Below are 27,514 nucleotides of genomic sequence, written 5' to 3'. Positions count from 1 at the left end.
ACATTTGACAATAGTTGATGCTAAAAATTTATTTTCTGCTATGAGCTGATTACAAACGTATAAAAGATTGTAAAAAGTGTTTAAAAAAGTGTAAGTGCTGGAAAATGTTCCCTCTAATTTTCAACGGGTCTGAGCTTTCACACAGTCGGTGAGCAACGCTTGAAACAATAGTGAGCAACAGCAATCCCAAGTGTGGCAACTAATCCATTATCAAACATGTCCAAAACTTACATTTTGCTGGGTTTCCGGCAATGCAAAATTATTTTTCACTTTTGAATGAATAGACAAATGTACTATTGCAAAGGTTGTAGGGCCTACAAACGTCATTTGTTTTTACAATTCTTTCACAAGATTTCCATTTCTTTTTTTCCCTGGTATCATTTGTCGCATAATACTAACATTTTTGGGGGCTTTTTTAGTCGGTTGCACGATACACAACTGTACTTAACCACATTCTTTATTGGATGTACAATGTTGGCAACAAGATTGACTTGGTATAATTGGAAATTATTTGAATGCAACACACTTTTTCTTCTTTTTCCCTGTTTTTTTCAATTCTTTTTAAATTCCCATAAAAAAAATCTCATTGTGTTTATTTTTTACTAGCTGTTACTTTTTTGTTTTTGTTCTCTATTTACCCTTTTCCTTTGTTTCCTTCTTTTCTTTTTTTCTGGCTTTTTTCGGAATTTTTCCTTCGTTTTTCTCTTCCTCTTGTTTCATTTTTTTCCCAGCTTTTCATACTTTTTCATTTTGGTATTTTTTTCTTTTTTGTTCTATTCCCCTTCCTTTAAGTCTTTTTGTGCATAATTTTACATAATATTTGGTCATATAGGGATGAAAGAAGCAAAAATAACCTGAAGAGCCGTTTAGGACCCGAGCCGAAGAAGCCGATTCTCGAAAAACTCTACTGACTTTACTCAACTTCGTTCTACTTCGACAACGACTTCAGAATACCGCATTTAGAACACAACGTCAGGGGAACCCTTGTATTTTTACCTTCATGCACGGTAACTTTGACTTAATTTGCTTCTTAATTAGCAATTTTGAGCCCTGATTTTTGTGAGCAGGCTGGATAGATTTTCTTGTGTGCTGAGAATGTGCGGACAGTGCGCGATTGCACACGCGCGCAGCTTAGAGGGAACATTGGTGCTGGAGTAACAAAGCAAAAAGTTGTGTATTTAGATACCTAGAGGCTATTAATTATGGAGGGCCAATTTTCCATATTTTGAAATAGATGTATAAATACATATAACTATATACCATGTAAATAAATGAACACATGAATAAATCATGTAATACCAAAATATAAGACTCATACATTTATTCTGTTTTTAAGATTGGATACCTGCAAAGAACGCATAGGATGCCAGATGGTTATTTTGACTATTAGTCTTCACTGCTGTTCTCTGTTTTAACTGTTATGACCTTTTTACATCAATGTCACTATTCTCTAATCATGTTGCTGCTCTTTGATTCCTACTCCCTTAAAGGCGGATCTGCTTTTATAACCTAGGAGATTTGATAAAAAGAAAGGGCTTATGGCAGGGGCTTTAAAACAAATTGGAATTTCTTATCGGAGGTTTAAGCTGCCATGTTCTCCCTGCAGGTTCAAAATCCATTGATGTCTTCTCTCCTTATTTTGAGTTTCTACTGATCTATAAACTTGCCAACATATACTGTATGCAATTTATTCACATATTTATGGATAGTATAATGCATTTATTCATTTATTTTTGTACTGATCTTGTTGTGTTTTTTTCATCATGTATTCTGTCGTGTATTTTTGTCACAACAAAACATTATTCAAATGGCGGGGCATGTCATCAACTTTTCACCTATAGTAATTTTGTTCATCACTAATCAACCAAACGGTGAAAACCTAAAGCAACTAGGTCGCCTGCTCATTTGAATAACATTTTGCTGAGACAAAATATAAAAAAAATACATGGCAAAATAAATACCAAAATAAATAAATGTCAAAATGAATGACATGAGCATATATATATTATATATATATATATATATATACACATATATATATACAGTGGGACCTCGCTACTTCGCGCTTTGACGTTCGCGGCTTCAGAGCTTCGTGGCCTGTAATAGTTAAAAAAATAGAAATAAAAATAAAAAAAAATTTTTTTTTAATTATTTTTTTTTGGAAGGGCGTCGCTACTTCGCAGATTTTCACTTTTAGCGGGTGGTTTTGGTCCCCATTAAGCGGGTCTAAAAAATAATAATTAAAAAAATAATAATAATAATAATAACAAAATGTTTTACTTGCGCCGCACCGCGGGTGCCGTTCGGTCGCTCCCGCGAGCGAGCCCCTAACCCCCGGCGTGGGTACTTTCGGGCGCGATATGCACGACACCGCGACAAGCCGAGCGGGTCGGGCGCTTGGTGCGGAGACCGGCGCCCGGCGTCTCCCGCTCGGGCCGCGATGGCACCCGAGGGCCAACTCGGCCCGGTAGGTCGGGCGCTCGGCGCTGAGGCCGGCGCCCGGCGTCTCTTACTCGGGCCGCGAGGGCCTTCGCCTCGGCGACCGGAGTCGCCGGGTAGGTCGCAGGATCAGCGCTGAGGCCGGGCAGCACGGCAGCGCAGTGGTTAGCGCGTGTGCGGCACAGTTCTGAGGTCGTAGGAACCTCCTGCGTGGGTTCAATTTTTTTTTTTTTTAAAGGGGCGTCGCTACTTCGCGGATTTTCACTTTTTGCGGGTGGTTTTGGTCCCCATTAACCGGGTCTAAAAAAAATAATAATTAAAAAAAAAAAAATTTAGGTGCACCGCTACTTCGCGGATTTTCACATATCGCGGGTGGTTTTGGTCCCCGTTAACCGCGATAACCGAGGTCTCATCTCATCTCATCAGCTGCACCGCTTATCCTCAATAGGGTCGCGGGGGTGCTGGAGCCCATCCCAGCAATCATCGGGCAGTGGGCAGGGGACACCCTGAACTGGTTGCCGGCCAATCGCAGGGCACACAGGGACAGACAACTCACTCGCTCAGTCACACCTAGGGACAATTTGGACCGGCCAATTCACCTGAAATGCATGTCTTTGGAATGTGGGAGGAAACCGGAGTGCCCGGAGGTCCCATTGTATATATATATATATATATATATATCTATATATATATATGTATATGTATATATACGTATATATACAGTATATAGCATTTGATCAAAGAATGCTGACGTACAAAAACAGTCAAAAGAATCCACTTTAAACTGTCGTGTAGCCAACCTTCAAATTATTTTCGAGGTTGTTCATCCGTTTACCTGATAAAACTATCTAAAGGTGAATGTGGCGCTCTTAGGAAGTTCCTAGAAAACTCGTCTTTTCACTTTGTCCATTATGTATCTAAATAATTTTTTGACTTTCTAAATTCGCTACAGTGTCATATATTTGGGTATTACATGATTTATTCATCTATTTATTGATATGACATAGATTTGCAGGTATTTTTGTATTATACATTCAGATTTACATATGGCAGGATAGGCCCTCCATAAAAAATGCAATCAAGAGCATAAAACAAAAAGCTTTCAAATTATAGATGTAAGCTTTTGTGAACTTTTTTTTTTTTTCTTGTTGGTCTTCTCCTTTTTGAGGTTCTTGGCCACATGCCTGAGCTCATAGGCGTCCTCCAGCAGGCTGCCCCCGGTCAGTGAGTACCGAATGTCGGACCACTTCAGCACTGAACCGCTGGACCATCTTGCAAGAAAAATACATTAATTACTGCACTGTATACAAACCTTCACACTCAATACGTAGGACACGGTCATTGGGAAATTCAGTTGTCTGAAATTACAAGAAACATATGTAGTAGCCAATTCTAAGGAGGTTGAAAGGATGAACCTATGACATTTTAAAATGCACTGCATTCTTTTCTTTGTATTATATAAAATGTAATATATAATGATATACATAAAAAAAAAATAAAAAAAAAAAAATAAAAAATAAATATATATATATATATATATATATATATATATATATATATATATATATATACATACATAGTAGGTATAGCTGTAAATGTATATACATAGATCTATAGCTATATCTATCTATGTCTATATATAAATCGAGCTATTTAGCTATATTATATATATATATATATATATATATATATATATGACTAGTGCGGCACAGTTCATGTCATGGGAACCTGTCGTGGGTTCAAATCCAGCTCCAGACTTCCTGTGCGGAGTTTGTATGTTCTCCCCGTGCTTGCGTGGGTTTCCTCCGGGCACCCCGGTTTCCTCCCACATTCCAAAAACATGCATTTCAGGTGAATTGTCCGGTCCAAATTGTCCCTAGGTGTGAATGAGCGAATGAGTTGTCTGTCCCCGTGTGCCCTGTGATTGGCTGGCAACCAGTTCAGGGTGTCCCCTGCCCACTGCCCGGAGATGGCTGGGATGGGCTCCAGCCCTCCCGCGACCCTAATGAGGATAAGCGGTACGGCTAATGAGATGAGATATATATGACTAATTCATGGTTGTGGGCACGATCCATTGTCCACAGACAACTACTGCTAAGAGCAGGAAAGAGGAGAGCGCATTTTTTTTATGGTTGCGACCGCTTAAACTTGCATTCGTGGCCGCCTATAATAAACTGCGCTGTTTTGACTGTAATCCATTATCCCCAGTCAAGTATTGCTTTGAGCTGGGACCAGGAGAGAGCGAAGATGGAAGGGGGTAGCAAATCTCCACTAACAGCGATAGATGAGGGATTACAGTAACTTTAATGACAAGATGACGAAATCCAGATATTGCAGAAAGTAAATATGATCTTGGGTGTTTTCATGATGTGAAAAATATGTAATTTCTAAACAGTATTCAAGTGCTACAATGCTTAAGGTCTCACATGCCGTGGACAGTAATTGGGTCTTTTTTTTTTCTTTCGGTCCAATGCGTATTGTATGATGAACAAAACATTCTACATTTCTTTATTTCAGAACAAAAATGTTTTTCCCCAGTGATTTATGTCAATGCAAAAATCTGGCTCATCTCTAACCCTATCAAAAAAAAAATGGCCTAGTGAGAGCTGAGCTTGCCCCCGAACCCAGGTGGTTAGGGGATCCGTGAACTGTGAATTCCTGGAAGCTTTCAATTGGATATTACAGGAAAGAAATTATGAAGATGAGAAATGTAATGATCTATTAGTGTGAATTATATTTTGTCAATCGATGAACCAAACTTTCATGACACAGATCTTACCCGTAGGCAGAAGGGTTCATGTAGTTGATGATGCTGTTGTACGAAAGCGGGTAATCCCACATTTGCAGGTCCGTTACCTGACCATCCAACCCAAAGATGGAAATCACAGGCTCACCTGACCACACATACTGGAAACATGCATGACAAGTCTTATTGTTTTTGTATTTGTATTTCATTTTTGTACAAATCCGCAGTATGTTCAACAAAATATGTATTTTTCAATTGGAACCATTTTGCTTATGTTGATTATCAGATACCACATCACTAAATCCACGTCATACTAAATTCAAGAAAAAAATAATAATTATAAGATTATTTGACTAATCGTTTCAATAGTGGCTGACTAGTCTACTATTAAAATGGTAATTAGTCAAAAATCATGCAGGACATGCTACCCTTGAGGACAGGGGGGCCCAGGTCTGCCTTTAAAATATTCAAGTTTTTAAAGAGATACCAGTATCGATAAACAGCTGAATAATTCATGTGCTCAGCAAGTACATGGATTAAATCGATAAAATGGTTCTGGGATGGATACTTTGCCCTCTCTCTCTCTTTCATGACTACTTGACTAGCCCATCTCTACCTTGCCATTGTCTGGCTTGCTACATCCAGCCTGCCAGGCAGCGAGGGCAAGGGAGAGTTTTAGACAGCCAGCTCGACCCGCCTACCCTTACTAGACGCTAAAAATGACAGAGGCAGAACAAAGCGTGGTGTGGACTGAATTACAATACCAGGTGTCATTTGTGTGGTGAAGCGGTCTGCTACTTTGGCAACCCCACAAGTTTACATGAACACATAAAAAAAGTTCACCATGCAGAGACCATCGAGCTGCAACCAAAAATGTAAACCTGTTAATCTGTTGTCACTGTGGCAACAAAACCAGAAGGGCTTCTTAATGACTTTATTTTCAAAAAAAATCACAATGGAAGTTACTTTAGTTGTCTTGTTGATATGGTTACACAGTATTTGTATTTTCGTAACTGCCACTTTTTTTGGTTTGTCTTTTTGCTTTGCCTCTGCTGCCTTTTGTTCTGAAACACGTATAATAGAAATATTTCATTTTATATACTAGTTATTTAGTTATTTCATTTCAGTGCCGAGAATTGAGATGGTGTTACTGTAATTCTAGAGTATCTCAAGGGGAAAAGAGTTCTATTATGCAATGAACATGATCTTTCCAAGCAAAATGGATCAGTATGAATCGATACTTAAAGATTCCAAGTATCACCCACCTCTACCTCTAAGAGACACTGATGGTTGTGGCTCCATAACGAAAAAAAATTCACATTTTTTCGCAAAACTGTTAAACAATTCAAAACTTTACTTTGTTAGATTAAACCTCTTGGCTTCTGAGACACATTGGACATGTTTAGCGGATAAACAGATGGATTGAAGGACAAATGGAGGACACCTTGCTTGGTGGTATCTTCCTGATGCTCATGTAGGCTCCACTGAAGACCTGCACGACTCCTTTGACGGCATCCATGGTGAGACACATTCTGGTCCACAGATCATCCCTGATCATAGGCCACATTCGTATGTTGGCCTTCAGCTTTATGCTCCAGTAGGTGGAACTCCAGGCTAGCAGGTAGCTGCCGTCGTAGTCCAAGCCCAGCGTCAATGGAGCCATGCTTGACGGGCTGAGGGTGAAAATTTGGCGAGACGACGCCTCGGGTTCCAACAGGTAGCGCAGACACACAGTGAGACCTGAGAATTAGTCGGTCAGTGTGAGTTGCAGGTAGCGAGGATAAAGTACTGTGTTTTCCGGACTGTACGGCGCAACCCTAAAAAAATAATCTTTGGTGATATATTTTTCACATATAATGTGCACTGGAATTTAGACACATAGAATTAAAACAAAGGGTTGCTGATTAAATTAAAAAAATAAATCAGATTGACTGATTTCCTCACCTGTTGTGGGGCCCCCTGTTGTCCAGTAAAATCCTGCGTAAGTTGTGGTTGGATTGGCTCTTGTAGGGTAGGGCTGAGTTGTGTAGTCCAAGGAAGGATAGGCCCTGGTTGGGTGGGCCTGGATCGGGTAGTCCCAGGTGTTATTGGCCTTAGTCGGGTATCCCCTTTTCCGGTACGACCATGAGCGATAGGCTCTTGTGGGGTAGGCCCTGAATTGGACGGCCCTGAAGTTGGAAACGCTGGTTGGCTTGGACCTCTTTGGGAAATCCCAGGGATGATAAGCCCTGGTTGGGTACATCCTGACTGGATCAGCCCAGAAGTCATAGGGGTTGGATGGGTAAGCCCTTTTCTGGGAAGCCCAGTAGCGATAAGCCCTGGTTGGGTTCGCCCGGTTCCTGTAGCCCCAGGAGCGATAAATCTTGGTTGGGTAGGCTCTGGTCAGGTCAAAACCAGTGTTGCTAGGGTTGAAAGAGTAGTAAGGTGGGTAGAAAGATACTCCTGCTTGTCTTTGCCCAGAGTTTGAAGATAAAGTGATCATCTTTCCGTTCAAATTGGTTGGTGCAGCTTCACAGCAAAGAGCACAAGTCAAACAAAGATTAAAAACACTTCCAAATTTTTATCACATCTTTTCCCACTTGTTGATGTGTTTAGGCATGGTGATGTAAATATTATGAAACTTTCCACTTCCTCAACATCCTGTCTTTTAATTCAGTGGCTTTTCAACAATTGCAGATTACAGTCAGACAAAACTGAAGCTAGAACCAAAAAACAATCACCAATGTATTAGAAGCATCCTTATACCGTAAACTAGCTTAGGATACCTCTTCATTTCAGCTAAACACCAACAAACAAGAAAATATTTCTTGAAAGACCCAATGTCTGCACGTGTATTGTAGCACTGGAGCGATTTTTGAAGACAGATTTTATAATAATGTGAACAGATGTAAAGTGTTTAGCCTTTTTGACTATGAAGGACCGATCCTGCCATATGTAGAAATAAATATCTACAACATGTATTCCATATGAAAAATATAAATACAAATAAATCACACAATACCTAAATATATGACATAAATGTATGTAAAGGGCCACACTAGTCTTTATTTTTGTTTCAGTAAAACTACCTAATCTCCATTTGATTTATATTCCATTTTAGTAACAAATATCAAATTTAAATTTTATTTGCATAACACTTTTCAGCCAATGAATTAATTGCCAGTTGAAACACTGTATAAAACATTAGTGTACAATAACACAATAAAATGGCCTTCTCTTTTCCCACCCAACAACCCGAAACACCTAATACTCAAACACCCACAAGCGTTCAAATAAAATAAAAACAAAATAAATATGTGACAATGGAAATTAAAACAAAATCATCGAGGCACAGACAAACCATGTAAGGAAAGGGACCTAATGGTGGCTCAACCACACTTATATGGATGGCAGCAGATGGCCTCAGGAAACGATTTTTTTGCAGTTTTCGCACATTCGCCTAACATGTAAAAGGTCCCCGGTTCGAGACCTGGTGGAAACATATGTTGGCTTGGAGAAGGGTGGGCACCACCAGACTGTACTTGCACGAGATGCACAACAGGAAATGGTGCCCCTGTGATCCTAGTGGTTAAGGGATCCAACCAACCAAGCAACATATCCTATAATTGTCCGTTCCTTTTTTCTCTCTTTTTCAGTAAAATTGAAACTGGTACCACAATAACCTGTAGTGTTTAACTTGCCCAAGGAATAAACAGACGAGTATTGCGCCTTACTCTTGTTATTCTTTCTCGTCTTCCCTGCAACCACCTCTCACACTGGCTTCAGTGACTTCCCTTTTTCCACAGCTTACTCTCTAGGAATTTACTTACCATAACACAACCACATTGAATTGGTCCACCACCTCCCAAAATTGCTTCCAGCAATTCTGAGTTGTCATTGCGTATCATTTCCTAAATCTGTCAACATTGAATATATATTGTTACTCTTCATGAGGAAAAAATGTATTAAATGATGCTTGATTTTGTATTGGCTTATGTGTTTTAAAGTGGTTGATATGTGACGTTGTAAGGATTGTACGTATGGCTGCGCTTCTCAATTATTTTGTTGAAACATTGTAGTATTGTAATATTGTATCACTGTGACTTTTTACCACTGTGCGTGGAACACTTTATTTGAATGAATGCTTGTTTGATTTAATATTGATACACAAAATATGAAGATTGTACTGGAAAGACTGTATGGTCACTTGTTTGTTTTATGTTTGTATACCCCAGTGCTTCTCAATTTGTTTTTGTCATGTACCCAATTTGGCCGCCTGGGGGCAAAAGCAGACCACACAAAAAGCACATGCGACACAAGACCTAGCTAAAGACACTCATGGAGGCCTAAAGTACAACTGTGTGAATTTTCACGAAAATCCGTTCATCTGTTTTAGAGCCTATAAGTCACATACAAATACACAGAGACACAAATCGGGATTTATAATGTAGTTTAGACTTACAATCTTACAAATAGCAGGATTAGTCCTCCATTTTTAGCTAAAATAACTGCAACATACTCCGACTTATATTGTATTGTACATTTGTCTTTTACATACATCAAGTTGAGCAGCACGATATAATTTAAGTTTAAAGTGACTGTGTCAGTATTTAGTGCCTCCTAGTGGTACAAAAACCTTCATTTAGTAAAAAAAAGAAAAACATAGATTTGAATTCGAAGCAAAGATACATTAATGCATATGAGTATTAATTTTTATAAAAGAATCATAGGTCGAGAAATTTGTATTTCTTTTACACAGTGGAATCAACTCTTAGGTTGCCGCGATGTTAGTCTACGTAGTATCCTGCCACCATGATTTGCCATGTGGCACTAGCCCGAGCTCGTACTAGAACTAGACAATACATTGCCAGCTACTGGTCAAATATTACACACTGGGGCTTAGAGTAAAACAAAAGTGAATTTTTAATTTTCTGTTCAAATAAATTGTTATTGCATATTTTCCTTTTTTATGGGCAAATACCGATAAATTAAATTAACTTTTTAGAATGTTATCACTGTAGATTTATAGTTCACTAAATGTAAAGAATGTAGAAAAAAAATGCACCTGTGGTCCAGATGTCCATTTTTTCTTTTCTTTGGGGAATGGCAGACTTTCCAGTGACGGTCACTATCATCATCATTAGGCAAATGAATTCAGGACTTCCCTTCATTTTGACAGTCTTCATTTTCATACAGAAGGCAAAAAAACACGCGATGGATCTGCGTAACGTCCGTACCGTGGATTTGGATAAGAGTGAGAGAGGCTGGGTACTGTGCGTAGATTGTCCAGACACACTTCAAGTTTCGTTTCTGCGTAATTCCGGTTTCCTCTTTACTGGACACAGGCACACACGCCTTAGATGGCTGGATGAACAAATCGTCAAAGCTTCACAACCCTTCGCAAAAAGTATGGAATCACCAGTCTTGGACAAGTACCCGGTACTCACTCCGACATTTTATTTTGAAGAAAAAAAACTCAAAAGCATAAAACAATCATATTAATAATCCAAAGTGCATCATATTGGCATTCATTAACACCAAAATAAATCAAGAAAAACATTGCAATGGTCAGTAAATGTTACTTTTATAGAGCAACCGCAGAGAAATAAATATGGAATCAGTCCATTCTAAAGGAAGAAAATATGGAATCATAAAACACAGACAAGAAATAACAATCAAACATTTTACTAATATTTAGTTGCACCACCTTTGGCTTTTATGACAACTTGCAGTCTCTAAGGCATGGACTTGAGTGAAAAACACTATTCTGTCATGATTACCGTACTCATTACACTCACCTGCTCGCTCGTTTGGCGCCAGCTGCTGCTGGTTATCTGATTGGTTCCCCGTCCTACTTAAGCTCAGTCCTTTCACTCACCTGTTGTCAGTCCATCAGCGAACTTCTGTTTTCACAATGCAAGCATTTTTGATTCCGACTCCTGTCAGTCCTGTTTTGTCACCCATTTTCCACTCGTCTGTTTCTGATTTCCCCGCTGATTTCTCTGCTACGACCCGGTTTTTGACCCCGACCACGTTTTGGTCTCCCGTCCCGGTTAATGACCCGTTTTTTGACCCCGACCACGTTCTGATCTCCCGTCCTGGCTAACGACCCATTTTTTTAAACCCAGACCACGTTCTGATCTACCGTCCCGACTAACTACCTGTTTTTCTGTCTAACTACACTACGATCTCCCGCTCCAGAAGATCCACCCCGCATTCGGAACACGCTTCGATCCCGTGAGCGGCTTGCTTCCCGCGTCCATTGATCACCGGATCGCTGGCGGTGCCTTTCCTGTATTTTTCAATAAACTTGTGAGTAACATTATGCATCTGGCTCCTACTTCTGTTCTGGTCGTGACATATTCTTCAGCAATCTGGTGGCAACTCTCTTTGATTGCAGTTGCCAGATCATCTTAACGGTCGGAGCCGTGCTGTGGACAATTGTTCTCAATTTCCACCACATGTTTTCAATTGGGTTGAGGTCTGGGCTATTTGCAGGCCATGACATTGAGTGGATGAGTCTTTCTCCAAGAAATACTTTCAGTTTTCTCTAGCATGATCCATTGTCATCCTAGAAAATGAATTAATCATCCCCAAACATCTTTTTTCAATTGAAGGAATAAGAAAGGTGTCCAAAATGTAAACTTGACCACATCCACCTCTCCAGTATGTACCTTTGCCTGACATGCAGCCCTATATCAATAAGGACCGTCGGAATTTTGATGGTTTCTTTAGGCAGTCCTCTTTGTAAATCTCACCGGAAAGGCACAAAACAAAAGTTATAGCATCATCACCAATTGTCCAATGCAGATTCGTGACTCATCAACGAAGATAACCTTCATCCAAAGTCCGTGATTGCCTCTCCTCGGCCCATCGCAGTCTTGTTCTTTTCTGTTTAAGTGTCAATAATGGTTTCCTTTAAGCTTTCCTACATGAAAATCCCATTTCCTTCAGGCATTTTTGCACATTCTGTCACATACATTGACTCCAACTTCCTCTTCATTTGTCTTGTTGTGCATATACTGTTTTTAAGACATATGGCCTTTAGTTGATCGTCTTGACGCCTACATGTCTTCATTGGCCTACTGGTACGTTCGACTTCCCCAACCTTCCCATGCTGTTTTTACTTGGCCCTAATCTTCGATACAGCTGACCGTGAACAGCCCACATCTTTGGCAACCATACGATTAGCGTTACTTTCTTCAAGAAGTGTGGTGATCCTGTCTTTGGTCTCAATTAACATGTTTCTTGTTGGAGCCATGCTTCTTAGTCCAGGTTCCCTCCAGGGTGTGATAACTGCACTTATTTTAACTGCTGACTAACGATCAGACTTAATTTAATCCAGGTGCCCAATTAAGGAAAGGATATAGATTGGGTGTGTCCTTATTTTCTACTCAAGAGCACTGAATCTATATTTTTTTCCTCAGAAATGGGTGATTCCATGTTTCCCGGCACTTGCTCTATAAAAGTAACATTTACAGACCATTGCAATGTTTTTCTTGATTTATTTTGGTGTTAATGAATGCCAATATGATGTACTTTGGAATGACCAAACAATTTTTTCATGTTTGTGATTTGAGTTTTTTTTTTTTTTTGAGGGCTTGCCTAAGACTGGTGATTCCATACTTTTTGCTGGAGGTTCTACCTTCAAAAATGCACAATTTTACCTGTCCTGTTCATGTGCCATTTTTTTTGTTGTTGAAACAAGTTTGGACCAGAAAAATAATTTAAAAAAATGTTCCACTTTAATTATTGCCTTAAACAGGCACATCTGAATCACGAAAACATTTTGAATAGGGGAAGTAAAACTAAACATGTAAAATAAACTGTTTACACAAGTGTGTGCATCTGTTAAGTGGGGGTGTTGCAATCACATTCAGGCTTCCAAATTTTTGTCTTGTATACTCTTAACATTGCTGTTGTTGTCAAACACCAAAACTTTCAAAATACCATAAATGAGACAGACGGGGCTATGGACAGACAGAAAATATGTAGATAAAAACAGAACAGTTTAATACCTGCACTCTAACTTTTGTGCATCACAGACTGTGTTAATGTCTGAGCAGCGGTGGGCCATCAGAACCTTCAAAGCCTTCTCTGCTAGCCTAAAAATATCTGAAACCTTAAGTAAATTATATTTTGACCATGAATACTTGAAGCCGAGTCAATATACATACGTATACAACACATCCAACAAATCCGCCTCCCTTCACCCCTCAGTGTAACACATATATTTAGGCCGAAATGTATGTGTTTATAACATTTCAGGAAACTCATTGAATCAGAGTAACAAAAGAAATCATGTTGTTTTTCGCCACGTGGAGCAAACCAGCTCAACTATTGAGACATCAAGACCGGAATGCATGTGTTTATGAGGGTGGCATACATGAGTAAACAGGAAATAAGGGGGAAATTCTTCTAAATCACAGGTGTCAAAGAGGCGGCCCGCGGGCCAGATCAGGCCCGCTAAAGGATTGAATCCGGCCCGCGGGACAACACTCAGAGAAGTGCAAGAGAAAAACAAGCTGCAGGTTGAAATATGTCACCTTGATGTTGCCAAAGCCAGGTGCCTCTCGCAAAGACACTGTACTTGTATTTATTTCTCTCTCTCTCTCTCTCCCCACCCCTTTTCTCCCACTCTTTGTCTCCGTCTCTTTCACTCTCTGTGTCTCTATTTTTCTCTTCCTTTGTTGCTCTTTGTTTCTTTCTCTGTGTCTTTTTAACTACTTTTGCTCTAACTTCCTTTTTTCCTTTTCTCTCTTTTCTCTTTCTCTCTTCCTACCCATCAAACTTTATTTTCTCTTATCTCTCCCTCTGTCTTTCTATTTCTCTTTGGATTTCTTTCTTCCTCTCCCTTTTTCCCCCCTCTCTCATGACTTTTTATCTCTTTTGTTTCTCATGCTCTCTCCATCTCTCTCTTTTTCTTTCTTTGTCCTGCCCTCTCTCCTTTTCCCTCCCTCTTTCTCTTATTTCTTTATCTCTTTTTATTTCTCTTGAATCCACTAGTCCGGCCCCCGACAGAATGTTTGTTCTATCGTGTGGCCCCCGAGTTCAAATGACTTTGACACCCCTGTTCTAAATTAACTCTGAAGGCAAGAGAAATTTGTTATAAAAAATAATAAATTGATTTTACTGTTTTTTTTTTGATTCTGCCAATTGTATTTCTTACTATTTAAAAGAAAACAACTACAATAATAATAATAATAATAATAATAACAATACTACTACTACTACTAACCATAACAATGAAAATAATAACAATAATAACCTACTTAAGATTTGGGGGAATCTGACTCAGGAATCCAAAGCTGTATTTTTCCATTTGATTGAATACAATCTTAAAATTGACAATTTAAAAATATATTTTGGGGAAATAACTCATCTGTATTATTTATTTTTCAATTTTCCTAAAATTAATTCTTATCATTGATTTGGACCAACTTTCCAAGATGTTTTAATTTAAAATTATTTGATTTGTTTAACTACATTTTTAAAAAATATTACTACCAAAAAGGGTACTATTATAGTACTCCCACATAAAAAAACAAAAGCAAGCAAGAAATGTTTTGGCTTCTTTTTTAAAAGTTGGAAGTAAAAATGTCAAGCATGGGGTGTGTTATTCTCTCCACGTGGAGCAAACCAGATCCGCAGATGTGACGGCTCCACGGGTGTGAAGTCACGTGACGATGAAACACTTTTGGGAATTCCGGCTTTTTTTCCGAGAAGCGGCTTTTCTGACTCGGCTCACTAAAAACTGCCGGCTCTTTCGGCTCCCAAACAGCTCTTCAGATTTTTTAGGTTGCTTTAATCCATCCATCCTTTTTCTGCACTGCTTATCCTCACCTGAGTTGTGGCCCGGGAATCTTCGGGGAGTGGGCAGGGGACACCCTGAAATGGTTGCCAGCCAGTCAAACGGCACACAATGTCTGATAACTCACTTATTCACGCCGAGGGACAATTTGGACCAGTCGATTAGCCTCACCTGCATGTGGCGGTTTTTGGCACGGGCGAGGGGGCAGCCGCCAAGGGCAGCTTTTTTACCATGACTCAAGGGGCAGCACGAGATCTTCCCAAAAATTTAAAACAATTACAATAGATGTGCGCCGAAAAGTGGTTTTGTATTATCTATCAACATATGACTTGGCTTATTGTCAAATGGGCACCCATTCGTTGCAGTTTTGCGTTGCTTGCTGGGAAGGTGTGCGGAGAGACTGAGGATGTGACGAGAAAAAGCATAGTGGAGGTGTGGCGTGGGGGACACTTCACCTTTGACAGGTGTAGAGTACAGAGTACATTCTCTGTATTACTACTTTACATTACTACTGGTCCTGTGGTGAGAGGCACTCTCCCTCTGGAAGGTGTGAAAATTCTCCCACCGTGGTCTGCTGCGTGTTGTATTGAAGAGTTTTTATGTGAACAGCAGAGCCTATGTAAGAGTAGGGAGTGAGACAAGTGAGTGGTTCCCTGTATTGACTGGTGTGAGGCAAGGGTGTGTGATGTCGCCATGGCTGTTTAATGTGTACATCGATGGTGTGGTGAGAGAGTTAAATGCAAGAATATTTGGCAGAGGTGTAGGGATGATCTATAACAGTGGAACGGTGTGACAGGTAAGTCAGTTGTTATTTGCAGATGAGATAGCGCTTGTGGCTGATTCTGAGGAAACATTGAGAAGGTTGCTAATGGAGTTTGGAAGAGTGTGTGTTAGGCGTAAGTTATGTGTGAATGTCGGGAAGAGTAAGTTGATGAAGTGTTCACGTGATGGAGTGGGCATGGCGTTGGAAATAAGGTTGCATGGACAGGTGCTGGAAGAAGTTGAAAGCTTTAGGTACTTGGGTTGTGATGTGGCTGCAGTTGGTGGAATGGAGTGCGAGGTATTGCACAGAGTGAATCAAGGAAGCAAGGTTTTGGGTGCTCTGAGGAGAGTGATGAGCAACAAGAGTATGAGTATCGATGTTATGAGAGGACTGTATGAGAGTGTGATTGTGCCGACTGTGTTGTATGGTGCAGAGACTTGGTGCCTGAACCCAAATTTGGGAAGGAAATTAAATGTTTTTGAGATGAAGTGTTTGAGGAGTATGTTAGCAGTGACAAGATTGGATAGATTGAGAAATTAAATTGTAAGAGACAGAACTAGAGTCGTAGTGGAACTAAGCAAGCGTGTGGATAAGACAGTACTCGGTTGGTTTGGGCACATGGAGAGGATGGATGAGGAGTGAATGTTGAAGAGGATCTACAGAGCAGAAGTAAATAGAAGGAGACCAAGAGGAAGGCCGCGATTAACGTGGATGGATGATGTCATGAATGCACTGCAGGAAAACAGGTCTAAATCTAATGGAAGCTAGAGCTCTTGTTCGGGATAGGAATGAGTAAAGAGGTGTTGTGAAAGTATTGTGGGATGTTTGGATGCGTTCTAAGGGATAGGCAGGGAACCTGTAAGATACGGCAAGGGTAAACCAGGGAAAGCTGTCGGGCCCTGCTGTTGAACAGAAGAGTGTGTTGTGTCACCCTGACCCGAGTGACATGGCCGCTTTCTTGTGTCCCGTTTCACCTGGAGGGACGTAAGCATGACCAACTTGGGTGCCGAGGTGCTTAACTTGTTCGGGTGTTTGGGCATTTGAGTTGGCCATGGTCAATTTTTTTTTTGCATTCATCAGCATAGATCACAAAATAGGGAAGCAGATTTCCTACGACCTTTTTTATGATTTTGCATCGGGGAGAGCAAGACATATCAGCTTTTAGTTTGTTTTCTTTTGGTTTTCCAACTACATTTCTTTGTGTAATTGTGTGATTTGCTTTATAAGAATATAGGTCTATTTTTGGAGTTGGTCTCGCCCAGGGAATAACTTAGTGTGGGACCACCTCTGCTTGTATGGTTTGTTTGGAAAGCAGGAATAAAGCTGAGTGTCTGGAGGAAACCCACGCAGGCACAGGAATACCGCGGTAGCTGGAATTGAACCCTGGAACTCTGAACCATGGGGCTACGTACTAACACCCCAGCTGCCCTGCCACATGCGTCGATACATATAGTGCAAATTATTATGCAACCTTATGCACAAAATGATTTCACAGAATGAAAAAAAAGAATCAACAGATAAAAAAGGGACAAAAAGGAAAAAAGAAACTAAAGACGATAAAAAGAAAAGAACAAAGTGAGAAAGAGACAAAAAGAGAGGAAAAAGGCAAAAACCGAAGAAAATAACAAAAAGGCTTGGAATAAAGAAACAAAAGAAGACAAGTATAAAATAAAAAAGAACGAAAGGAAGGAAAACGTATGACAAACAAAGTAAAAAGCAGTTCAGGTTCAGAACAAATAAACTCCTATCACCCTATCCAGAGAAAGTGTGGGTCTGTCAGGACCTGCAAGGCCTTCTCTGCTGGCCTAGAACATATCAGAATCATATGGTTGTCTGTCAGCTTCCTTTCACTGTTTCTCCCTGATTGCGCTGCTTCCAGACATGTGATTTTATTCAAGCACCCTTAAGGCAGTGTACCTTAACATCAGTGTTCAAGAATGCTGTTGGTTTAACAAATCATATTCCGAGCTAGTAGGACTTGGGAGGTAATCCACTAAAACCGATCACGCCAACAGCCGTTGAAATTGTTGGGACCAAGCTCCACACAGAAATATATTGTTGTGTTTATTCAATACCCAAATTTCTAAAGCGAGCTAGGCATTGAGGAAATTGTTTTGTCCGCTACTTTAAGCCAAGAGGTAGGATTTTAAGCCTGAGCCCAAGCCTGACCCAACCCAAATTCTGGGCAGGGTTGTTACATTGGGGTCAGGCTGAGGTTCGCTCTCGCTTTTTAAAAAAAAATTATTATCATCGTTACCTGTCACCGGTGCCTATTGCCCTCACTTGGCCTGCCTGTCTGGCGCCCGCTGCAGCTCGTTGCCTGATTGGCTTCCTTCCTATTTAAGCTCAGTGCTCTCACTCACCCCTTGTCAGTCTGTCAACAAATCTCTGCACCCGCAAGACGTGTTTTTTGACTCTGTATCGTGCTTGTGAATCCTGTCCGGTATCGATTCCGTCTATCTCGTCCTGTTTGATATCTGACTTCAGTCTCCAGTATCGGGTATTGATCCCGTCTATCTCGTCCTGTTTGATATCTGACTCCAGTCTCCAGTGTCTGGTGTCGATCCCATCTGTCTCGTCCTGTCTGATATCTTGCTACAGTCTCCAGTACCCAGTATCGATCCCGTCAGTCTCGTCCTGACTGATATCTGACACTAGTCTCCAGTATCTGGTATCGATCCTGTCTGTCTCGTCCTGTCTGATATCTGACTTCAGTCTCCAGTATCTGGTATCGATCCTGTCTGTGCCGTCCTGTCCAGTATCGATCCCGTCTGTCCGGTATCTGCTTGTGTATCTGCTATCGATCTCGTCAGCTTCCTGTTTTTCCACGCCGGACTTCTGTCTTACTTCTTCCGCCCAGCGATCGCCGAATCACTGGCGTTTGTGGTCATGCACATGACTGCCCCATTCCCATAAAATAAAGCTTGTGTGAAAATGTTACACATCTGGGTCCTCCTCCAATTCTGGTTCTGACAATGACCATTTTCTATTTTCTCTTTTCATACGGTCTTGTCTAACCTAGATTTCGTTACAAAAGACAAGCTTTATGTGTAGAGCATCACATATTATCCTCCCTCTCTTGCCGGCAGAGAACCAGGAGCGCGGCGGGGGCCGGGGTCTGCCAACATCACCTCTCTACCAGAGCCCTCACAAATGAAATAGGAAATTTCCCTTTCAAGAGCCGGTTCGTTCGGGAACAACACATCACTAATTTGTGTAAGTGTGAGTGATATATAATCTACGTAAAGCCCCAATAAGCAATATTTGACATCTAAATAACAATATTTTGTTTGGTACGAGTGAGGACCAGTGATACACGGCACGGAGTGGCAGCAGGATGCTGGACAAGCATGACGCCGACCTAAGTGTGGATTCCACGTTGTTAATGTAATACAAATTTCTTGACCTATTATTTTCCATATAATTACCATTGGTGCGATAGTTCACATATTTTTGCCTATTATTCAAATCAATGTTTTTTTTTTAATGGATGAAGTTTTTTTTTGTATCACGATAGGCACTAGATATTACACACTGTCCCTTCAAAAATGTCATTCTTTTTTTAACCTTAATTTATTTATTCATCAAGATGTAAACCCACTTTTTAAAATGTTGTCCAAAATTTGTTTTAGGGGTTTATTTTTTAAATATGCTACACATTCCCAATGTGCAATAGATATATAATATACTTAAGAACCTCCCCTTTGGAATCGTCATAATTATTATTTTTTTCGGTCAACTTTATTTACGTCCTGTTTTTTCTCTGTGTTCCTGCAGCACTTTCTGTTCCCTTGGAAAAAGTTAACATTGTTTGGCTGTTTAATGCGAGTTTTGTTTGTAATGACGAAATTTTCAATAAAAGAAAGCATTTGGAAAAAGTCTAATTTCCGGTTTGAGGCATCTTTTTTAAAAAATGGAAGTCGCCATTGATTTCTGTCACAAGTGTCACCGTGTACTTTTCTGACATGGACACGCATGACACGCAACACGGACACGCGCGCACACGCGCACGCGTATTGCGAACGACTATAAAGCCGCACACTCTAAAGCCAAAATCTTATTGGATGTTGACACCTTCAACAGATCGCACAGAAAAGGACACACTTTACTATTAAGATGGGTGTCTATATTTCACGACTTTTTGCCATGTTTACTGCCAAAAGGCCCGCCAGGATTCTAATGGGTAAGTTCAAGTATTATGCATACCTGTCAACCAATAGGTTTTTGTCGTACAAAGTTTGTTTATAATGCATTTTAAGCCGTGTATGACGTACAAGAAAATCTGTACGGAAAAACGCAAATTTGTCAATTATGGGTACCATCCAGTATACACCGACTATGACGAAACGGCAAATCAATCAAGTCAAAGGAGTTCGCCGCTGTAGCCTCTATCTCGGTATCGTTTTTTTTCGTTGCAAACGAAGCGAGCGGTTTGATGCTACTGTGTGCATGCATCTGCCGCCTCGGATTTCATGTGGTAGTTGTGTAGTGAAAGGAAGTCCGTCTCTCTGTACCAGCTCTGTAGCCTAGATGGTAGGGCACCCGCTCTGAGACTGGGAGGTCGCTGGTTCAAGCCCCGGCCGAGTCATACCTAAGACTTACAACATTGGCACTCATTGCCTCCCAGCTTGGCGCTCAGCATTAAGGGTTGGAATTCGGGGGTTTGGTCACCTAATGACTAAAATGGCTGCGCCCTGTTTGGCTGCGGCTGCATCGGCTCGCTACAGTTTAACTGTCCCGGTCAGGTGTATTGACATTTCGTTCTGTGTGCATTGTTACAAAGAATGACAATAAAAGTAAATTCTATTCTATTCTTCTTCTCTCTTCTTTTTAGAGAACCGGCTTTTTTGGCTCAACTCATTAAAGAGAGCCGGCTCTCAAACGGCTCATTAGCTTTGATGCATTATTTCAAATCTTTATTGCTGTATAAAGAAGTTCAGAAAAAAAGGAAGTATAAAAGGAGAAAATGAAAAAAGACAGGTTTGTGGTTATCCATTTAATCAGTATATTACCAACAATTATTTAATGCAGAAAATTGATTAAAAATTTGAATAAGAAAATGTGTTATTCTACCTAATTATATTTGCATGCATTTATTTCCTTCTACAGTGAACGTCCAAGCTACTTAATTTTTGAACTTTTTTATAATAAACCTCATTCATGTCGAGCAACTCAGTATCTCACAAAAAATGTTAATTAACAATATATATGATATAACGAAACACATGTACAATATAACATCTTAAACACGTTTGAAAAAAAAATATGGTGTAAGATTATTTTGTATTTTGTAAGAGAAAATACAACAGTTTATAAGGGCTTGGAGCTGTGGAGGTTGACAGGTATGATTATGCTGCCAATAGTTGCACTTGTAGTTAAAAATCTCAAAATGTGTTTATTTTTTGTGACATTGTTAAATATTTCTTCCAGCGAAGTACTCGTAACCTCAGAATCTTTTTCCGGGTAGCAGATAAAAAAGTATTAATTTTATGCAATGTATTTGTCACGAGGATTACCAGAACAGAGCAGGAGACCCCAGAGCGTTCGTACAATACTTTTATTTGGGGAAGCACAAGGGTTAGCGGGAAACTTCGGACGACGTAGCCAATCGTAGCGTGGGACGGAAGCAGGTTGAGTTACCGGGACTGAAGAGATGATCGTAGCTTGGGACGGAAGCAGGTCGGATCGGAGGCAGGCAGACAGAATCAGGTAAACAAGGCACAGGTAATCGGGAGCGTCATACGGGGTACAGATGTACAGAATTACAGGATTAATCCTCCGACCCCCATGTCTCGGTGTAGAATGCTTAAATAGGGAACATAACCCAATCAGAAGGCACATTCCAGCGCGCCAGATGATTGCCCCAGGTGGCTCCACTTGGGTAATCATGACAGTATTTATTATCTGTTGTATGTATTTGGGAGGGCACGGAAGATGAGTGATTAGCACATTCGCCTAAATGTTCTGAGGTCTCGGGTTAAGTCGGAGGAGTTTGCATGCTCTTGCTGTTCCTGCATGGGTTTCCTCCAGCGACGAGGAGGCACTAAATATGGGATGCATTAATTATCTATTATATGTATTTGGGGCGGCACGGAAGATGAGAGATTAGCACATCGGCCTGATAGTTTTGAAGTCCCTTGTTTAAATCGGAGAAGTTTGCATGCTCTTACCGTGCCTGCGTGAGTTTCCTCCAGCCACTCTGGTTTCCTTCCACGTACCAAAAACATGCATGGCAGGTTTATTGGCGAATCTGAATTTTCCTGAAGTGTGTGTATGGGATTGATTGTTCTCTGTGTGCCCTGCAACTGGCATACATGCAATTCAGGGTGCCCCCTTGCTCATTGTCTGAATTTAGCCTGGTGAGGATAAGCGACACTGATAACGGATGAACGTATCCATCTGATATATTCATTATTAAATATGTTGCTCAAATTTCATTACTTGGAATTATAAAACTGATGATCAAAAAGAAAATCGTTATTCGGTATCTGAATTTTTTTCTAGCATTTTAGCAATGTTTACATTGTAATAATTTGATAAATGCCCAAAAATATTATATATATATGGAGTTTGCATGTTCTCCCTGTGCTTGAGTAGGTTTCCTCTGGGCACTCCAACATTCCAAAAAAATGCATCTCAGGTTAATTGACCGGTCCATAGGTGTGAATTACCAAGTTGTCTCTGTGTGCCCTGCGACTGGCTGGCAACCAGTTCAGGCAGTCCAGCACCCCCGCGACCCTACTGAGAATAAGCGGTGCAGATAATGGATGGATGGAATGTATAAAATCTACCCATACCCCGCTGGTATCAAGCAGGCGGGACCAATTCATCACTGGTGGCCCGCCAGAATCATTCTATGGTATGGGAAACACTGTAATGCTGTTGTTTGGATTCCTGCAGTGGGTCTGGATGCTGCAGGGAAAACGACTTTGCTGTACAGAATGAAGCTCGCTGAGGTAGTCACCACCATCCCTACTGTAGGTCAGTCCAAGAAAACCACATTGAAAAGGACAGCTTTTGCAAGTTGTGTTCATACAAAAACAGCAAGTGGTATTGTTTCATGTGCAGGCTTCAATGTGGAAACGGTTGACTACAAAAACATATCCTTCACGGTTTGGGACGTCGGCGGGCAATCTGTCATCCGACCGCTATGGAGACACTACTACACAAACACTAATGTAAGTACACACTAAACAAAAACCCATAACGTTAAGTACACACTGATACACAAACACCATGTTTTTATTACATGCACACAAACACAATTTATGAACACTTTCCATTGTGACTCAATAAAACATATATACACAACACATCACTAGAAAACAAAATTAGTTGTAAACTACAGTGTTTACAAAAAAAACCCTTTTCGAAACGCCCTTGGCAATTTTTTCCCCAACAATATAGCTGTTATCAATATTGGCTCCCTTTCAGTAGCCATTTGACAATCACAAACCTGATATTAAAAAATGGCAAGTTGCCTTTAAAGAAATGCAATATTAGGACTATAAACTATTATATAGCATTATTGAAAAATATCAGTCATATTTCATGGAGGGAAGGGAATTTAAGGCTTTAAAGGTATCAGTACCGTATCGATAACCGCTCATAATTTAGTACCTGGTATTGGTCTGGAAACATTTGGTATACATCTCTAATATAATTACCGGAGAGTGCGCCTTACAACCTGGTTCACCTTATATATATTGCAGAATTCGGTGAATATTAAAAATGCATACAGTATTAAAGGTGTGCATTTTCACATGCAGTTTTATGGTATACAGTACTTCTGTATTTTAGCATTAATAGATCAATCACAACCATTACTGGCCCAAATCACAATACATTGTATTAAACAGCCTCAAACCATAACCGTGGCATTAAGGTCATCAAAACCTTGTTATTAGATTATCAGTGATATACATAAGATGAGAAAAGCCATTAGAACTGATCTCATTACCACACTATTTTTACTCACGGTGCCAGAAACTCTGCATAGTGCAGTCTGATAGGTTAAACAGTATCTCCACTTCTTCACCTGTGCATCAATGACGTTGCGAAAGACAGAAACAAAACCCAGAAAGTGTTTGAACGAAATACTATTCAAGCTCTTTTACGTACATGTACATATTAAACCCAGAGGTTATTGATGCACAGGCGAAGAAGTTCAGAGCATATTTAACCTATCAAATTTAACTATGTAAATCAGTCTCTCTGGCACTGTAAAATATGTGATTATGAAATAGACTCTCGTGCCTTTTCATATTATATCCGTACCACTGGTGTTAGTGTTCGTGCCCTCACCGCCGCAGTCCAGGTTTGATTCCCACAAAAAATATTTTGCGATTTAAAATCAACTGATTAATCATGGCAACATTATATGCTGCAAGTGTAGCCCAACGGTTGCATGGTAGCTCTTACTCTGGTCTCAATTTTATGTGCCTTATAATCCGGTGCACTTTATTGTACGAAAACTACGGTAAACACACGGCTGCAAAAACAATATTGTCATATACTATTACACAAACACCATTTTAAGTACAGAATATGACACAAACACCCAGTGTCCACAATGATACATGTAACTCTGTAAAATAACAACAATAAATCTGTTAAATATTATTTTCAATTTTGAAAATCGATGTTTAGGGTGTGATCTTTGTGGTGGACAGTAACGACCCCCAGAGGCTCAAAGAGGCTGCAGAAGAGCTGCACAGAATCGTAAGTCATCTGACAATCAATCATCCACCGTGACATATTTCTTCCTAAATAAGCGTTGTCGTTTGACAGCTGGAAGAGGACGAGCTAAGAAATGTGTCACTGCTGGTGTTCGCCAATAAGCAGGATCTCCCCCAAGCTATGAGTGTCAGCCAGGTCAGCGAGGGGTTGCGCCTGTCGGGGATCACACAGCCGGTAGGTGCCACTTTAAACCGAGCATGTTAGATATACGGACTGCTGGTTTGACGATTTAATTCTGCCCACCATATTTTTCTGAGTATGTCAAAAAAAGAAGCGAGTCTTTAGGTCACCGGTGTCAAAATCATTTTAGTTAGGGGCCAGATAGTAGAAAAAAACCCTCATGGGGGCTGAACAAGTAGTTCAAAGAAAGAAAGAAAGAAAGAAAGAAAGAAAGAAAGAAAGAAAGAAAGAAAGAAAGAAAGAAAGAAAGAAAGAAAGAAAGAAAGAAAGAAAGAAAGGGAGAAAAAGAGACTGAAAGAAAGAAAGAAAGAAAGAAAGAAAGGGAGAAAAAGAGACTGAAAGAAAGAAAGAAAGAAAGAAAGAAAGGGAGAAAAAGAGACTGAAAAGGAAGAAATAGAACAATAAAGAAATACAAATAGAGTGGAGGAAAAGAAGAGAGGAAAGGGAGAAAGGGAGAAAAAGAGACTGAAAAGGAAGAAATAGAACAATAAAGAAATACAAATAGAGTGGAGGAAAAGAAGAGAGGAAAGGGAGAAAAAGAGACTGAAAAGGAAGAAATAGAACAATAAAGAAATACAAATAGAGTGGAGGAAAAGAAGAGAGGAAAGGGAGAAAAAGAGACTGAAAAGGAAGAAATAGAACAATAAAGAAATACAAATAGAGTGGAGGAAAAGAAGAGAGGAAAGAGAGAAAGGGAGAAAAAGAGACTGAAAAGGAAGAAATAGAACAATAAAGAAATACAAATAGAGTGGAGGAAAAGAAGAGAGGAAAGAGGGAAAGAAATAGAGAAGGGGAAAAGGAAGAGAGAGAGAGAGAAAGAGAAAACGAGAGAAGGTGAGAGATAAAAATAGAGACAAAGAGAGATTGCTGATTTAAATAGGTATTTTCTTACTTTTCATTACCAACATACTGAAGCAGTCGAAGCTTCATTTAATATACTGACAATTTTACATATTGTTATAGTAAGCAGTGCAATCTTGCCCATCCCAATAATCCTCAATGACTTTCAATTTGTTCTTGTTCTGAGCCTTTCAAGTGTAAAAAAATAAATAAAAACTTAACCCCTCTGTGTTTCCTTGTGCTTGCAGTATTATATACAGGCGTCCTGTGCAGTGAGTGGATCAGGTCTGGTTGAGGGATTGGATTGGCTCTCAAAACAGATTCTGAAACAGTTTTAGCAAATCTGCCTTAAACTGAGGTCATGGCTCGCTTGCATGCCAATGCACAAAGACGGAGGAAAAACACATATTTTTACTTACTATGATGGTGTCCCTGCCCACTCCCCAAAGATAGCCGGGATGGGCTCTAGCACCCCCGTGCTTCTACTGAGGATAAGCGGCGCAGAGAATGAAAGGATGGATAGATGAAGTATTGTGTGTCACCAAAGGGTTCTTTCTAGTTTAATCATATGCTTTTTTATTCCAATTGTGAAAACTGTTTGATCAGCATTTAAACACTGTATATATTTCGGTACATATTTCCTATTTTCTTTAATAAAGGGGCTATAGAGCAAAGCTGATTAGTGTGTATTTGCTTTTTTAAATTTACATGTTCTCAGTGGTAGGCCTTCGAGGCCAGCAAAGCCTTCTTTATTGGCCTAGAAAAATAACAAAATCTTGTGATTCATGTAAATATATTTTGTCCATCAATACTTAATAAATAATTTTAAATTTTCTGTCAGCTTCCTTTCATTGTATCTCGCTGGTTGGACTTCTTCCAGATGTGTGTTTTTATGTTTAAGAATTTAAAAAAATCACATTTTAGCCATACTTATTGCTAGGCTCAGAAATCTACCTGGCCTTCAAAAAAATATCCTGAAGGCCATGCACTGTAACATCAGTGTTCAATAAAACCATTGGCTTTGGCAATCAGATACGAGTTGACATCTTAGAGCCCTCTAGAGGGTTTTGAGAAACGTCACCGGTTTCAAAAACTATGATAGGCCAGGGGGCGGTAATCCACCCAAGCGATCACGTTTAACTTGTAAAATATAATAAAGTCAGCTCAAGTCATGTTTATTTGTGACGCACTCAATCACAAGAAGTCTCAAAGGGCTTTACAGATTACACCATCCCCTGATCTAAAACCATTATGGGGGCAAAGAAAAAACTCAAAAAACATAAGAAAATGAAAAAACCCTGAAAAGGGGCAGCACGTAAGGCAATCCCCAATCCAGGATGACCAGGCCACAATGGATGCTACAAAGCCATCAACAGACAACACACAGACATCATCAACATGAGATATAGGTAATAAGAGAATGTCAAGTTGACAGCTTCCTGAGGTCAACATCCTTTACAAGCTATTGAATATACAGTAAGTGCATTTCAAGCCAAGATCTGAACACCTTTACTGAGGTTACAGATCAAATCTCAGAGGGCAGAGCCTCTTCCAGCACTGGAGCCCGAATAGAAAACGCTCTTGAACCTGCAGTTTTCTTCTTCGCTCTTGGGATTACTAGTAGACCAGCATTTTCCGAGCGCAGGCTCTGAACAGGAACATAGAGGGAAATCAAATCTGAAAGATACGAGAGGGCAAGTGAATGCATAATTTTGTACAACACCAACAGAACCTTAAAATCAGATCTTAAACTGACATGGAGCCAGTGCAGTTCAGCCAAATAAAGATCAAATGATTTACATATTTTTAGGCTAGCAGAAAAGGCCTTGCAGGCTGTGACAGCCTACCACCGACTGAATCACCGTAAACAAAAATGAGGGAAAAAAACTTAACAGTACTTTGTGTAGCAGTAAAAATTGAAACATTACATGTACTCCTTCATAACATTTAAATGTAATAATCTCACATAGACTACATTACACACAAAATGATTGATCTTGACAAAGGTGTATTTTTT

The 27,514-nt window shown here is 40.0% G+C and overlaps 2 protein-coding genes across 4 annotated transcripts; one reads left to right on the top strand and one right to left on the bottom strand.

The window, feature by feature from the left end:
* Positions 1 to 13: 13 nt before the first annotated feature.
* On the bottom strand, positions 14 to 10,532 carry LOC148363662 (uncharacterized). 2 transcript variants are annotated; one of them, XR_015850671.1, is made up of 6 exons: positions 10,230 to 10,532; positions 7,130 to 7,693; positions 6,630 to 6,925; positions 5,219 to 5,346; positions 3,151 to 3,710; positions 14 to 3,120 (listed from the first exon to the last, which is right to left on the bottom strand). XR_015850671.1 is itself a non-coding variant. In XM_088337628.1 (5 exons), exons 1-5 carry the CDS (start codon positions 10,354 to 10,356, stop codon positions 3,542 to 3,544), a joined length of 1,284 nt encoding a protein of 427 aa, XP_088193754.1. In that variant the 5' UTR covers positions 10,357 to 10,532; the 3' UTR covers positions 14 to 3,541. The 2 variants fall into 2 exon arrangements, 1 of the variants encoding a protein (XP_088193754.1); XM_088337628.1 differs by having other exon boundaries at positions 14 to 3,710.
* LOC148363661 (uncharacterized) lies at positions 10,466 to 26,159 on the top strand. 2 transcript variants are annotated; one of them, XM_088337631.1, is made up of 6 exons: positions 10,466 to 10,603; positions 22,639 to 22,719; positions 22,807 to 22,916; positions 24,388 to 24,459; positions 24,529 to 24,651; positions 25,746 to 26,159. In XM_088337631.1, exons 2-6 carry the CDS (start codon positions 22,680 to 22,682, stop codon positions 25,833 to 25,835), a joined length of 435 nt encoding a protein of 144 aa, XP_088193757.1. In that variant the 5' UTR covers positions 10,466 to 10,603; positions 22,639 to 22,679; the 3' UTR covers positions 25,836 to 26,159. The 2 variants fall into 2 exon arrangements, with proteins under 2 accessions (XP_088193757.1, XP_088193756.1); XM_088337630.1 differs by lacking the exon at positions 10,466 to 10,603 and adding an exon at positions 19,768 to 19,921.
* The last annotated feature ends 1,355 nt before the right edge of the window (positions 26,160 to 27,514 follow it).

Source organism: Urocampus carinirostris, chromosome 6 (genome assembly GCF_059441175.1).
Source record: "Urocampus carinirostris isolate Australia breed hairy pipefish chromosome 6, RoL_Ucar_1.0, whole genome shotgun sequence".
NCBI classification, from domain to species: Eukaryota; Metazoa; Chordata; class Actinopteri; order Syngnathiformes; family Syngnathidae; genus Urocampus; species Urocampus carinirostris.
Note: the sequence above shows the minus strand (reverse complement) of the source record. Positions and strands in the feature narration are given on the sequence as shown.